General features: G+C 46.6%; 2 protein-coding genes across 3 annotated transcripts; one reads left to right on the forward strand and one right to left on the reverse strand.

Moving 5' to 3' along the window:
- Positions 1 to 438: 438 nt before the first annotated feature.
- SLC25A53 (solute carrier family 25 member 53) lies at positions 439 to 10,291 on the reverse strand. 2 transcript variants are annotated; one of them, XM_025989016.2, is made up of 2 exons: positions 10,125 to 10,291; positions 439 to 2,953 (listed from the first exon to the last, which is right to left on the reverse strand). In XM_025989016.2, exon 2 carries the CDS (start codon positions 2,920 to 2,922, stop codon positions 2,002 to 2,004), a length of 921 nt encoding a protein of 306 aa, XP_025844801.1. In that variant the 5' UTR covers positions 2,923 to 2,953; positions 10,125 to 10,291; the 3' UTR covers positions 439 to 2,001. The 2 variants fall into 2 exon arrangements, with proteins under 2 accessions (XP_025844801.1, XP_072600962.1); XM_072744861.1 differs by having other exon boundaries at positions 439 to 8,237; positions 10,125 to 10,220.
- A 42-nt stretch (positions 10,292 to 10,333) lies between these two features.
- On the forward strand, positions 10,334 to 13,394 carry ZCCHC18 (zinc finger CCHC-type containing 18). Its single transcript, XM_025989014.2, is given in 3 exon segments — positions 10,334 to 10,591; positions 11,765 to 12,224; positions 12,226 to 13,394. Coding segments are annotated over 2 exon segments (1,215 nt in total). The 5' UTR covers positions 10,334 to 10,591; positions 11,765 to 11,888; the 3' UTR covers positions 13,105 to 13,394.
- Positions 13,395 to 14,025: the final 631 nt, after the last annotated feature.

Consider the following 14,025-nt stretch of genomic DNA (forward strand, 5'->3'; position numbering starts at 1 on the left):
CCCTGTATTCCCTGTTCTTGAATCCACAGAGTACCATCCTACCCCATCCAAGTCTGCACAAGGATCAGACATGGGAACTCATCTGCAGCTATTCTGGACCAGCCATTCTCTTTTGACCTTGCAGGCAAACGCATTCTGACCTCATATTGCCTACTGCTGTGTCTTTAATTCCTGTGTTATTAAGTGAGGAATTCTCATTGCTAGGATCTATAATCAGGTCATTTTAAACAAATTCAGTCTGGTATGGAGGTGTAAGTGGAGGTCATTATCATATCATATACAAGGGGGGAAACTGCAACATATATCATCTTAGAACTCTTCAAAATTCCAGAGTTGAAATGAATGGGACAGTTATGCAATGTGCTTCTGTTTGTGAAAATTTAGTTCCTGTGGTGTTGCTAATAGCAAACATGCCATCAATAACACAAACTCATCAAATTTTCCAGTTGAAAGTCATTTATTATTATTAGCAGCATCATTATCATTAGCACAAAACTAAATCCACTAATAAAAGAAAACAAAACCACACCCCCAAAGGCATGTGTCTTGCTGACAACGAATCAATAACATTATTTTCATGTACAAGGGACAGCACCCTGAGGATAGAGACCATATCACAGCTTGATAATCAATTCAATAATTCAGCCAACATTATTGAGCACCTAGACACAAGGGGAGATTTTAAAATGCATACAAGAATCCCTGCTTTCAAGGAGTTTTACAGTCTAGTAGGAGGTATTGAAGAACACCAATAAGAACACAGGGCCACATGAAATCAGTGACCTAATGGAATCAGTGCCATGTATGAAGTGTTCTTGAAAGGGGCATCACAAGATACTAACATCACATTCAGTTGTGGGAAATCAGAAGAGTCTCCATAGAGAAGGTGGCATCTGAGCTAGGCTTTGAGGAACTGCAAGGATTTTGGCAGACTGGCATGTGAGGAAGGGGCACTGTAGGTGGAGAAATAGTGTGGTCCAAAGCATGGCCATGCAAAAGTTCAAGGCATGTTTGGAGAGAGAATAGTCCAGTTTAGCTGACTGAATGGGATCTATGTAAGTGGTAGTGGTGTGATAAAATGCTCTAAGTTATATCAGGACCGTATTTTGAATGGCCCTGAATGGCGGGCTAAGATTTCTGATCTTTTTGTCACAGTAACCGCATTTATCCACAGCAATAAAATACACAATCATTTATGAAAATATATGAACATTTCACGTGCAGATTTCTTAGGGAAACTCAAATGGTTTCTGGGCAATGTGATTGCCTTGCTATCAAAAATATCTTGGCAGATAACACCAAGCAATTGATAGTAAATTTTTCTCATGCAACTAAATCTCTTCCCTCAAAGTCTGTTCTTTCCACTCATCCAGTGACATCTCTTCCCACTCCCATATCCAGGCCCATAAGTTCTTGTGACATGTGATCAGTTGAGGCAAGTCTAATTTAGGATTTGCAGCCACAACTGCCAGCCTGAATGAAACTAGAACCCACAGCCCTGAGAAGTGAGAGTAAGGGTGGTAGGGGTATCAAACAGTATCATGAAAATGTAGCCATCTGAGAAGTTCTATGGAATTCATATCCTAAGAGTCAAGCTTAGTTCTTTGATATTGGAGTCCCTGGTCCTCCACTAAGTTTGGTCCAAAGGATAGCTGGAGGGATCCCAGAACTCAGTGCCTAACTAAGGTCATCTTTGAATGTTTCCTCTTACTGTCAAGGAATTCCTTTAAGGAATGACATTTCATCTAGGTTACATGTTTTTTAAGGGCCTCCTAGGTCTGAGGCTATTGAATCTGTGGAGAGACTGGAGTGCCTTTCTTTCTGTTGGGCTTTGTCTGTGCCCAAAAGGCTGGTAGTTGGTAACTTCTCCCATGCACTGGCAGTTCAAAGATGCTAAAGAACGGTTGTATCAGGGAACCAAGCCAAAGACGTAAGCTATTTAGACTGACCTGGGAAAGCTTAAGATAACAAACTTGCCATGGCCACGCTTTCTGCAGCTCGTCAGTCTTTCAGCTCTTTCCTGGAACGAGACTTCCTCTGCAGGAAGTCATGGATAGCAGTGGTGAGGCCCCATGTCACGCTGGACCTTAGGATGACTAGGGAGCCTCCACGGTAGATCAGGAACACCTTTCGGCCCCGAGTGTCCCACACATCCTGGGCAGAGGCCCACAGGCTCGGCATGCTTTGCCAGCCAATATGGGACTGCATGTTGGCCACCAGCACAATCAGAGGATACAGAACTAGGCACGTGATTGTTCCATTGACACTCCCAGACACTAAGGCAGGAACCCAGTGGGGCAGGCCTTGCTCTGCCAAGCCATCCTGGATGGGGTCCTTGAAGGAAAAATACAGAGCACTCCCCAGGCTGTTCCTGAGAAGGACAGGCCAGAAACCACGATAGTAGCCCAGTGACAGCCGCCCCCAAAGCCCATAAGAGTTGAATTCCTTGAGAATGCTGAATGTGCTGGGGAAGCGGGCTTGCTTGCGACCATCCTGGAGCACATTTTGCACCCTTTCAAAGGGGCTCAAGGCCACAGCCTCCACCACACCAGACATAAGGCCTGCAGCCCAGCGGTGTCCCAGGGAGTGTGGCCCAACAGGAGAGAGAGAACACAGGAGGCTATCATAAGTCCCAAACAACAGAGTCCCTTGCAATGTCTTGGAGAGAAGTGGTGGGTATATTCCCCGGAAGAAGTATTGAGGGCCTTCATGCCAAAGCTGTCGCACAGCTTCTGACACCGCCACAGCATGGATCTGTTGCCGGAACACAACCTTATAGATAGGGAAGGTCAGAAACGTAGACATAAAGTTGGAAACGGCCCCAAGAGCATATGCCTGGGAGTGCCAGGTTTTCTTTCCTGGAGACTCTGCTCGTGTCCGGTGCTGAAGCTCCTTTCCAGAAGAGTGGTTCTGTTCCTCCATGCTGAAGACAACTGGGTACAGATGGAAGAAACTGGTAGGAGTAGGGGAGGGCAGGAGACGTTAGACTGACCAATTCAATCTGTTGGTGGCATTTTCACTGCCTAGTTAGAAACAGAGCCCCCAAGAAACTCAGCCCTAAGAAAAACAGCAACACTTTGGGCCAGTTTCTGAGAAATAGGCACACTCTTAAGAAGTCATCCACCTCAAATTAAAACAAAGGTAGTTTGTTTTTTTTTTTTCTGAAAAGAGTCACCTTTACCATGTTTTACCAACAAATCAAATACTCTAATATTCAAAGAAACTTTTTTTAAGATCTTATTTATTTATTCATGAGAGACAAAGAAAGAGGCAGAGACATAGGCAGAGGGAGAAGCAGGCTCCCTGTGGGATGCCTGATGCAGAACTTGATGACCCAAGCAGAAGTCAGACACACTACCACCCAAGCAGAAGTCAGACACACTACCACTGAGCCACTCAGGCACTCCTCAAAGAAGCTTTGTGATTGAAGAAAATAAAATTGGGGAGAGAGAGCTTCAGAAGCTATTGCACTCAATGTTTACCACTTGAAGTTTTGCATTTGATAAACTGCTAGAATAATAAGTTGCTGCTCTCTTTCCAAAGAGTGAAACAATCTCATAGAGGCAGGAAGGCATTCAGAAGTTGTATTCCAATACTTTCTCTAAGAGCTGGTAGTAAATTTGGGGAATGAGGAATCTCTGTCACCTTCTGTCTGCAGATTCCTGACAGTGTCTTGGTTGTTTCATGGCAATGCTCTGCACCCCCACTTCCACCCAAATGAGGAACAGAAAGAGTAGCTGTTCCTGGAAGGTCAGCACCAAAAGGCTCCATACCTGGCAATTTCTAAGCCTATCCTTGTAGACCTGTGGCTATACAAGAGAGCAGGGATTTTCAACCTGGACACATGTGATATTTTTGGCCAGACAATTCTTTTTTAAAAAAAAGATTTTATTTATTCATTCATGAGAGACACACAGAGAGGTAGAGTCATAGGCAGAGGGAGAAGCATGCTCCCTATGGGGAGCCCAGTGTGAGACTTGATCCCAGGACCCTGGGATCACGCCCTGAGCCGAAGGCAGCTGCTCAACCACTCAGGCATCCCCAGACAGTTCTTTATTATAGATTCCTGTCCTATGTGTCACAGAATGTTTAGCAGCCTGCTGGCCTCTACTTACTAAATGTCGGTAGCACCAGTTGGGACCAACCCAGCTATTATAACCAAAATTATCTCCAGACATTGCCCTATGGCCCCTGGGAAGCAAAAGCATCCTTGGTTCAGAATCACTGTACTAGAGGGAAGACACAGTACAAGGACACCAAACTACTGATCCCACCCCAGAAAGGGCTGGGAGCTAATGCGGTAGATGAGAGGTAACTAGGAAGGAAACTCGAGATCATGAAGAAGTGAAGGCTCAGGGTAGATCTGAGAACCTGAGGGAGTTTGTCAGGAAGGAGATAGGGCTAAGAGGACAGAATTGCCACAGCAGGAGACAGTGTGTGGAGAGGAAGCACAGAGCTATAGAGGGAGGGGAGAGGAGAAGACAGGGAGAGGATGAGAGGCCAGGAAATTCACATCTAGACTGGTAGGAATGGCAGACTCTGGAGGTTTCACACAGAACCCTGGGCTGTGTGGTCCTGAGAGGAAGAAGGTGTTTGGGGCTCTAATATGCTAGCAGTTGATGGCCCCTCAAAACCGACAGAGGGGTGCAGGCTCAGGCCTCGAGGGAGGAGCAGAAGTCAGGTAATGCAAGAAGCCCACTGCAGCTTTCTCTAGGCTGCCACATCCAAAACCTGCCATGAAGTGCTTCTCCTTCCAGAATTGTCCCTATCAGTTCTTCCCTGGCTTCTTGCTCCTGCTCCCTCCCTAACCCCATAACCTAACCTTACAGGCTCCCCCACAAGCCACACACACTCTCTTAGTGGAGGGAGTAGAGGCTCAGTCTCTGTGCTCTGCCAGCATTCCTCCCCTATGCCTAGCACCCCATGTTTGCCTCGAGCTTCACCTCCTTAACCTCATGGCCAGAAGGAGACTGGCAGGGCCCTTGTGCCTCAGATCCTTTAGCTGAGAACTGGCCAGAAGCAAAGGCTCATGAGCCCACTCTTGTATCCCTCTGTGCCCATAGCAGCTGCCTCCATCTCTCCAGAGCCAAGAGACCCCTCCCCCACCCCCAGGCCTCAGGTGGCTCTGCTCAGGTTCCCAAAGCCACTGCACCCCCAACATTCCCCAGATCTACTACCAAGGGACTTCTTCCCCCAAGTCTTACCTGCATCTAAATAAGGATGGATAGTGAAGGAAATATTTGTCCCCTTTTATCTCAAAGTACAGTAGTGTTCTATTTCTCCACATCTTCCTGAGTAACATATAAACATGTGTTGACTGACTGCATAAGGCAGGCTGACTTAGCAGAAAAACTGGGCTAAGATTGGGCAGACTAGCATTCTAAGTGTCAGTCAGCTGTCAACTTCCTGTATGATGTTTAGGAATTCACTGACCTGTTGGGGCCTCATCCATCTCAGTTATAAAATGAGCCAAAGGGGGAAAATGCTCTCTAGGCATCCTTATATTGTACATGTCACGGGGGCTGACATGGGGGAATTTCAGCCAATATTTGATAGCAGAATTGTGCTTTTCCATCCCCAAGTCCTTCTGCCACTTTATGGCAATTCATTTTCAGGAATTAAAGGTGAAGCTTAAATATCTATTCATAATTTTATAAATGTAATTCTTCCTTATTTTATCAGGGAGGAGAATCCACTTTTTTCCCCATGTATTCTCCTGTTGTGATGCCAGGCTTTGGGAGGCAGAGATCCAAAACTGAATTCTGTCTCTATTGCTTGGTTGTGTGACCTTAGGCAAGACACTTCACTCAGTCTCTGTTTCTTTAGTCATGAAATAGCGACAACAGACCTACCTCAAAAGGTTGTCGCAAAGACTAATAAAATTAAGTGAGACAAAGTGGTTAAGCCATAGCGGCCTCGATAAGAATTATTTAAAAAAAAAACAAAAAACGGATGCTTCCTGACTTCACCGTCTGTCTCCACAGAGCACATGGCTCCTGCAGGATACTCTCAGGTCAGCCAGAACCGTATGAAGAGGTATGGAGGAACAAATCCTGTGTTGACATGGGAGGCAGGGAAGACCTTTCTTCTGTGAATGCAAAGATGTGCTATAAAACAATTCTGGAAAAAAAACAATTCTGGACAGTCTGGCCCCTTGGCATGAATTCCAAAGTACACACCACAGAATGCACCTGGAGTCAGTCTGGAGAAGCCATTCTTTTTTTAAAAAAAAAAAGATTTATTTATTTATTCATTCAGAGAGAGTGAGAGAGAGGCAAAGACACAAGCAGGCTCCATGCAGGAAGCCCCGTGTGGGACTCGATCCCGGGACTCCAGGATCACACCCCAGGCTGCAGGCGGCGCCAAACCGCTGCGCCACCAGGGCTGCCCTGGAGAAGCCATTCTTATACCTCATGTTGTGCTTCTTATGTTGATAGCCTAGCAAAGTGAGCCCAGGGGATTCCAAACTGCCCTAGCTAGTCTTGTCCAGATGGACAGCCTGTGTGACCACCCAAGGATCCAGCCCCACATTTATTTGTTCATTCAGGGCCTCCCTTAGCCAGTCTTTGGTCAGCTTACAAACTTGCATTGATTTACACTGAATCACTATGGGTAATCACTGTGGGTAAATTACTATGAAGCTAGAGGTAAATAGGAGTTGGTACTTGCCTTCAAGGGCTTGGGAATCTAGTGGGAGAGACAAGTCAACAATGAGCTAAATGATACTGGCAGCCAAAATAAAGGGCACACCAATCAAGGTCAGAGCAGAGAGACAAGAACAATTTATCCCACCTGGGACAGGGAACAGCCAAGAAATTTCTCTGAGGAGGGGCATCTGACTTAATACTTAATCAATGAGCAGGTGGAGGAGTGAGGGCAGGCATTCTAGGCTGAGCAAGAGGTCTAAGTTACAGAGACCTAAAAGCATGAGTGGGGCACAGCTCTGAGTGCAGGCTGTGGGAAGGAAACAGCTGTGGTTGGCAGAGAGGAGCGGATTTAGAATAAGGGCCATATTTGTTTCCCCCACTGCAATATGTTATAGCATGAAGACACAGGCTCTGGAGTCAGACAGCCTGCAGACAGTGCATTTCACTATGCCACTTGCTAGCTTTATGACCTTGGCCAAGTCTCCTCACCTCTCCGAGCCTCAGTATCTTTATTTGTAAAATGATTGTCATGAAGCTTGCATGAGATGAAGTATATAAAATTCTTAGCACAGTACTCATGTATAAATTGCTCCATAAGTTATATTGGTAGTTTTATTTAAAAAAAAAAAAAGAGAGAAACAAAAAAAGAGAAAGATCCCAGAAATAACGATGAGATTACAACTACACTTTTTCTAAAGGCTGAAATCAGTCAAATGCATTGGGTCTTCTGCAGAGTTCATTTTAGATTGCTTGTCTGGGAGACAGTAGAGCAAAGCTGTTCATTGGCCTGGGAGTTTGACAGCCCTGAGGGGGCTGGAGTCCCAATGTCTCCACTACCAAGTTGTGGAGCCTTATATAAGTTACTTAACTTCTCTGAGACCCGGGTTCCCTATCTGCAAAATGGGATAACAATGACGTTCTAACAGGGCTGCTGAGTAGCTTAAATGAGATAACAGATGGAAAGTTCCTGGCACAGAGGAGACAGGCAGCCAAGAGAAGCTATTACTACTGTTTCAGCTGAAAAATTTTAATTCCCTAACCTTCAGGCTTTTAAGGTTTCTTTGTTGAAATTAGAAAATGTGGTCTCATTAGAGCCATGAGTTGGAACATGCTCCCACACATGAGGCCAGAGATAAGGGATGCTCTGTATCCAAATGGAGCCAGCTCAGCAAATCCTCCTCCCAGCCCGAAGAGATCCTCGCTTTGTATTAAGGGTCCAATGCAGGCATTTTTACACAATCCATTTCTTTTCACTTTTTTGGGGTCAGATTTCTAGGGTCTATTCTTTGTTTATTTGATCCCATCTCCACCAGGTCCAGCTGCAGATCACCTAAGTTGTCAGTGAAGCTAATTTAAACACAGAGCAGGAATCTGCTGAGACCCAGGGTCAGATGTCATGGTATCGGGGAGCAGAAGTAAAAGTCTGAAGGAAACCCAAGAGCTACCACCAGCATCACCCCTGACTTTGTGAGGTGAGACTTCTCTCTTACCTTCCACAACCTCCCACTCTGTTCCATCCACAAGAGAAAGGCCACAGTCCTCAGATAAAAGTCCTCATCTCCAAATTTGACATGTTTACTTCAAGGAACCCTAGGTATTGGGTTTGTAAAAAAAATTAGAAGAAGACGACGATGATTACAACAGAGAGGAGCATCAGGTAAAGTATCTTGGCAGGTTGAAGATGAACCCAACAACAGTTGAAGGGCATTAGATTATTCATCTACTTCCAAGCATCCAGAACAAGTCCAGAAAAAGTCCCACAGGGGGCCTTCTGGCCACAACTTACATCAGGAAAGTAAGACCTGCTCTCCAAAAACCAGAAGTCATAGAATATAGAGAAAGTTTCCCAGCCACTGGCTTCACAGCCCATTCAAGCTGGCAGCCCTGCAGGACAGCCCTGCATGCCGTTTCCATGGAGTTGCTCTTCTCTAGGGCCAGTGATGCCAAATCCAGCAAAGGAGAGGTCCCCTCAAGAGCTCACAGAAGGGCAACCTAGCAACCTGTCCTCAAGCCAGGAAATGAAAGAGCTGTATCAGCGGTAGAGATCTGTGGATCAGGGGTTAGGTCAAACTGTTTCATTTCTCACACTTCTTCCTGAAGTGCAAGTTGAACGAGGAAGATATTATGAAGAAAGATTGCAGGGGAATGAATCTTAAACCATTTCTGGGCCACAGACTTACTTGAAAATCTCTAAAACTAAGGACTCAGAAAAATACAGAGTCCAAATTCTTTGTAAACAATTTCAGAAATGACCCTAGTTGGGAACCTCTGCTCAGTGGAGTTACATTTCATGACAGATGTGCTGTGGCCAGATACATTGGCAGCAGGCCATTTACTTATTACCCTCAGTATGATGTGCATTCAGCAGTGATTCATAAACTTCTCTACATCTCAGAATTAACTACAGACCTGGTTAAAAATATAAATCACATTCCCCACTGCTAGTCCCAGTAAATCTGAATCCACCAGAGGTGGAGCTCACGAATCTGCATTTCTAAAAATGATTTTGAGGCAGCCAGTCTTGTACCCATACTTTGGTTAATAGCATGGGTTCTGGTGTCAGAGAGATTTGGTCCAAATTTTGGCTTCACCTTGTCATCTCAGGCAAGGAATCTCACCTCTGAGTCTTGTTTCCTTTGAGCTCATAAGCTGTAGAAATGTTTTACTTTTTTTTTTTAATAAATAGGCAGCTTCTTGTAGTATAAAAATAGTGTAAAATGAGAAGAAAAGTGCTTTAGTTTCCTCTCCTGTACAACGGTTACTGCAAAAGTTGCCCACCGTTTTCCCTACTCCCTGCGGCCTCCTCCACCACTCTCACTCAACACTACCATCACACCAAGACTTCTGGTGGGTTTGAGACCACCAATGTAAAAATACTCTCTAGGCAGCTCAGCCGGGCAAACAGCATTAGAACAACAGGCTTGGATACAAAACTGGATGCTGATACTTATTTGCTGTGTCGTGCTGGGCAAGATGCCTAACCTCTGTTTCTTCATCTGTACAATGGAGACTAATAGTCCTTGCTCACTAATTCTGTATAGTTCCAAATGAGCCCTCCCACCTCTACTTTGGCTTTTCTCCACTAACTTTCAGTCTGAGAGTATAGAGAAGTGTTCAGAAGGGGCGGCGTTCGAAATCAGATATGTCGACATGGGTGTGAGCTCTTAGTTTTGCACTTCCTAACCACACTGCTTGAGTGCTGAAGTGCCCTCTCTGTTAAACCGGCACACCGCTATCTCCTCCACAGGGCTGCTCAGAAGAATAAATGAGACGTCCGTGCAAACGCATTCGCAAGCAGAAAGTGCTCAGTAAATACTTTCTCCCCTTCCCGCTACACAGAAGTGAGGGGCTCTTATTGTTCACTTGATTTCTGTCCCACCTCGTGTTTAAGGCGTCCGGTCTCAAAGAGCGGAGGGAGGAGAGTCGAGATGGAAGGGGTGAGGGAGAAAGAATGAGAAGGGGAAGCAGCAAACTCACGGGTAAAATGTAAATCGGCCCGGTCGGTGCGTCTGAGCTGCACTTGACACCGCGCTGGCTCCCGCGCCCGTGTGCCGCAGCCCCCGCCAGTTGGCTCCCCCCTTTTGCTAGCAATGGCCTCGGGGGCCGGAGGCTGAGAGGGGAGGCCTCCCCCGCGCCCCGCTGATTGGCCGCGCCGCCCCGCTCATCAAGCTCTATTGTGTCAATGGGCAGAGGCTAACTGAAGCGGCGGCTGCTGGGAGGGCACAGCCGGTGGGCGGGGGCGGCCGCGGCTGCCTTGGGAACCGCGCTGCTAGACTTGGCTACCCCTTGCTGGGCGGCTGTGGGGAGCAGTTCCATCCAGCAGCTCCCGGTCGCTTGGCGGCGGAGGAGGCGTCATCCTTTTCCCCTACAGGCCCGTGGAGACTGGAAGGCGGCATTCACAGCTGTCCAAGCCTGAGCATCCGCTGCTCACCCGCGGAGCGCAGGTAACAAAAAAAGGGCGGGGGGCGGGGGACGCGATAGCCCAGCACGGAGAGAGGAAGTGGAAGCTTCACCTGTACTTGGCGGCTCCCCACTTGGGGAATTGGGAACTGCGAGGTTGGTTGAGGATGGAGCAATCCCGTGGCCCCGCTGTGCTGAGGGAGGGGGTGGGGTTTTTGCTGGATACAGCTAATGGGTAGGATTTGCCTTAATTGAAAGGGGGAGGGGCGTTTCTGAGGGGTCATAGGGACAAGGAGGAGATAATCACAAGCTGTCTGCTTTGAACCCCTTTTGCATTTTCCAACTCTTTCCGGGGAGGAATATGTGGGTGTGCGTGTCCAACTCTTATTCCCTTTCTCCGTGGTAGGCCATCAAAGCCAAATCCGAACTTGAATTCTGTGCGGCTTATTGCAGAGCCGATAAGCCTATGATTTCCCAGGGGACATGTAATGGAAGGGGTCACTGACTTGTATTCAAGAGGTGGGAGAAGGAATTTTCCGTCTGGCTACAGCGGAGACGGGAGTGAGGGTGGGGAGACAGCAGAATGAGAGATAAGGCTGCTTCTGACTCTTCCCTTCTCTGTCCTGCCCAACAAGACGATGCAGTCTTAACTCCCAGTCAGGACTGGGATCTGCAAACCCCAGTGGACAGAAGTCGACCTACCCTGAAGGCGAGCTTTCTCACCTGTTGCAGAGGCTGGAAGTGAAATTAAGGCATACACTTGTTTCCGAGTTTACGTTTTATAATCCGAGAATTGAGGGAGGAATCTCGGAGAAGGGTGCGTGGTTGAGATCTTTAATTTTCAAATATTTGAGTATAGTTGACATCCAGTGATTTTTACCTGATTTCTTACTTATTATCACAAAACTGTGAGATTTAGACCATTGTACTCTATTTTGAGAGCCCAACAAACAACTCCACACAGTAGTTCCCCTAGAATTCAAAGCAACAGTTGCCCTCCCTCCTGGAGGACTGGCTGGAGGGGATGGATGTAACTCCTGCTAGCACGAGGACACCCAGTAGCTCCAGAAAGTTCTGCCAATGTCCTGCAGGATATTTTTACAGCAGTGAGCAAATATAAAATGTACTGCAAGGTGTTCATGGAAGTAGAGTGACTGCAGACCACTTCCCTGCAATCTACTACCTTATTGACCTTTTTTCCTCCTTTTTCTTTACAGTCACTATTGAGATACAAGGAAGCCAGAGCCCGGGAGCATTGCTTTGGGGAATCCTCCTACAGATTAGGCTTTTCTGAAAAGCCTGAGCATCTTGTTATATTCAGATAGAAGACCGTCATCCATCATGGCTAGCATCGTTGCACACGTCGGTAATAGCCGGCGGCAAAACACACCCTTGCCACCTTGGGCCCATTCAATTTTGAGGTCCATGGGAAGGAGTCTTGGTCCTTTAAGGGTCAACATGGCAGAAAGAAATGTGAAGTTGTTCTCTGGGAGAGTGGTGCCAGCCCAAGGGGAAGAAACCTTTGAAACCTGGCTGATCCAGGTCATTGGGGTCCTGCCTGATTGGAATATGTCTGAGGAGGAAAAGCTCAAGTGCTTGATGAACACCCTTAGGGGCCCTGCCCGGGAGGTCATGGGTTTGCTCCAGGCCACAAACCCCAATCTAAGTGTGGCTGGCTGATTTGCGGGCAATGAAATTGGTGTTTGGGGAGTCTGAAAGCAAGGTCACTGCCCATGGGAAATTTTTTAATACTTTGCAAGCACAAGGGGAGAAAACCTCCCTTTATGTGATCCGTTTAGAAGTACAGCTCCAGAATGCTATTCAGGCAGGGATCATAGCTCAGAAAGATGCAAACCAGATTTGTCTGCACCAGCTCCTTTTAGGAGCTAAGCTAAATTGGGACCTGCGCTTTAGGCTGAAACATCTCAGGATGTATGCAAATGATCAGGCGCATCCTCCTAATTTCTTGGAGTTAATCAGGATGATAAAGCAGGAAGAGGATTGGAGTGACACTTTTATGAAACCAAAGTGGCCCAAAAGGTCTGAGCTAATCTTGGAGAGGGCAGCAAGCCCTGTAGCATTTCAGAGCCCCCAGCCAATAGCAATCAGTAGTGCTGACTGCAACGTGAAAGAGGTAGATGATACCCTTGACGACTCAGATGAGGATGTGATTCTAGTAGAATCTCAGGACCCTCTACTTACACTTATGGATGCCCCTCCCCTTAGAGGCAGTGCCAGACCTCTAGATCAAATACTGGTCATTGATTCCTCCAACAGCTCCTCAACTCAATCTCCTTCCACCAGTGGGGGTTCTAGGTATAAGAATAATGGTCCTGGGGATATACATAGAGCCAGAAAGCGAAAATACATAATCTTTTGTTCATATTGTGGTGAGGAAAGTCACCCAAAGGAAACCTGTAACAGTGAGAGCCACAAGGCCCAGGTGTTTGAGAATCTGATCATCACTCTGCAGGAGCTGACACATATAGAGAAGGAGAGGTCAAAAGTGGGCCTTGGCAGACACAATTACCTCTCTGGACCTCAAGTAAGGTGCTAGAATGAGCCAAGTGAACCCTTAACTGTTTTCAGATGGGAAAAACCGTGGAGCCCGGGGGGGGGGGGGGAGTAGACTTCTTTCTGTATTAAAAAGTGGTTTTCACAAAATGAAGGAAAATACAAATTACCTGAAACTCTCCAACCTCATATAAACATTGTTAGCCCTTTGATGAATGCCCTTCTAGATATTTCCCTGTAACTGTGTACTTAGATAGACATATGTATAGATAAAAGTGATCAAATATAAGTGCTGTTCTATGCTGTTATTTTTTTTTTAATTTTATTTATTTATGATAGTCACAGAGAGAGAGAGAGAGAGGCAGAGACACAGGCAGAGGGAGAAGCAGGCTCCATGCACCGGGAGCCCGACGTGGGATTCAATCCCGGGTCTCCAGGATCGCGCCCTGGGCCAAAGGCAGGCGCCAAACCGCTGCGCCACCCAGGGATCCCTATGCTGTTATTTTTCACCAAATAATATTTGTTGTGGAGTTCGATGTCAATATATATAAGCATCAAGTTCAATGTCTCTGTGTGTGATGTTACTTTTGGGAATATAGAGGAAAAAAATTTTTAAGTTTTTCTTTTTTTTTTTTTTAATTTTTATTTATTTATGATAGTCAGAGAGAGATAGAGAGAGGCAGAGACACAGGCAGAGGGAGAAGCAGGCTCCATGCACCGGGAGCCCGACGTGGGATTCGATCCCGGGTCTCCAGGATCGCGCCCTGGGCCAAAGGCAGGCGCCAAACCGCTGCGCCACCCAGGGATCCCAGGAAAAAAATAAGAACCAAATATAGAAGCTCTAATGGGGGAGGGTCATACTGTGAGGTGGAGTTTTTACCAACCTCATTTAAAGATGAGGAAAAAGGAAGCTGAAATGGGCTGAAATTCTCCCAAGAAGGCCCTTTATCACAACTGACCTGTT

Source organism: Vulpes vulpes, chromosome X (genome assembly GCF_048418805.1).
Source record: "Vulpes vulpes isolate BD-2025 chromosome X, VulVul3, whole genome shotgun sequence".
Classification (NCBI taxonomy): Eukaryota; Metazoa; Chordata; class Mammalia; order Carnivora; family Canidae; genus Vulpes; species Vulpes vulpes.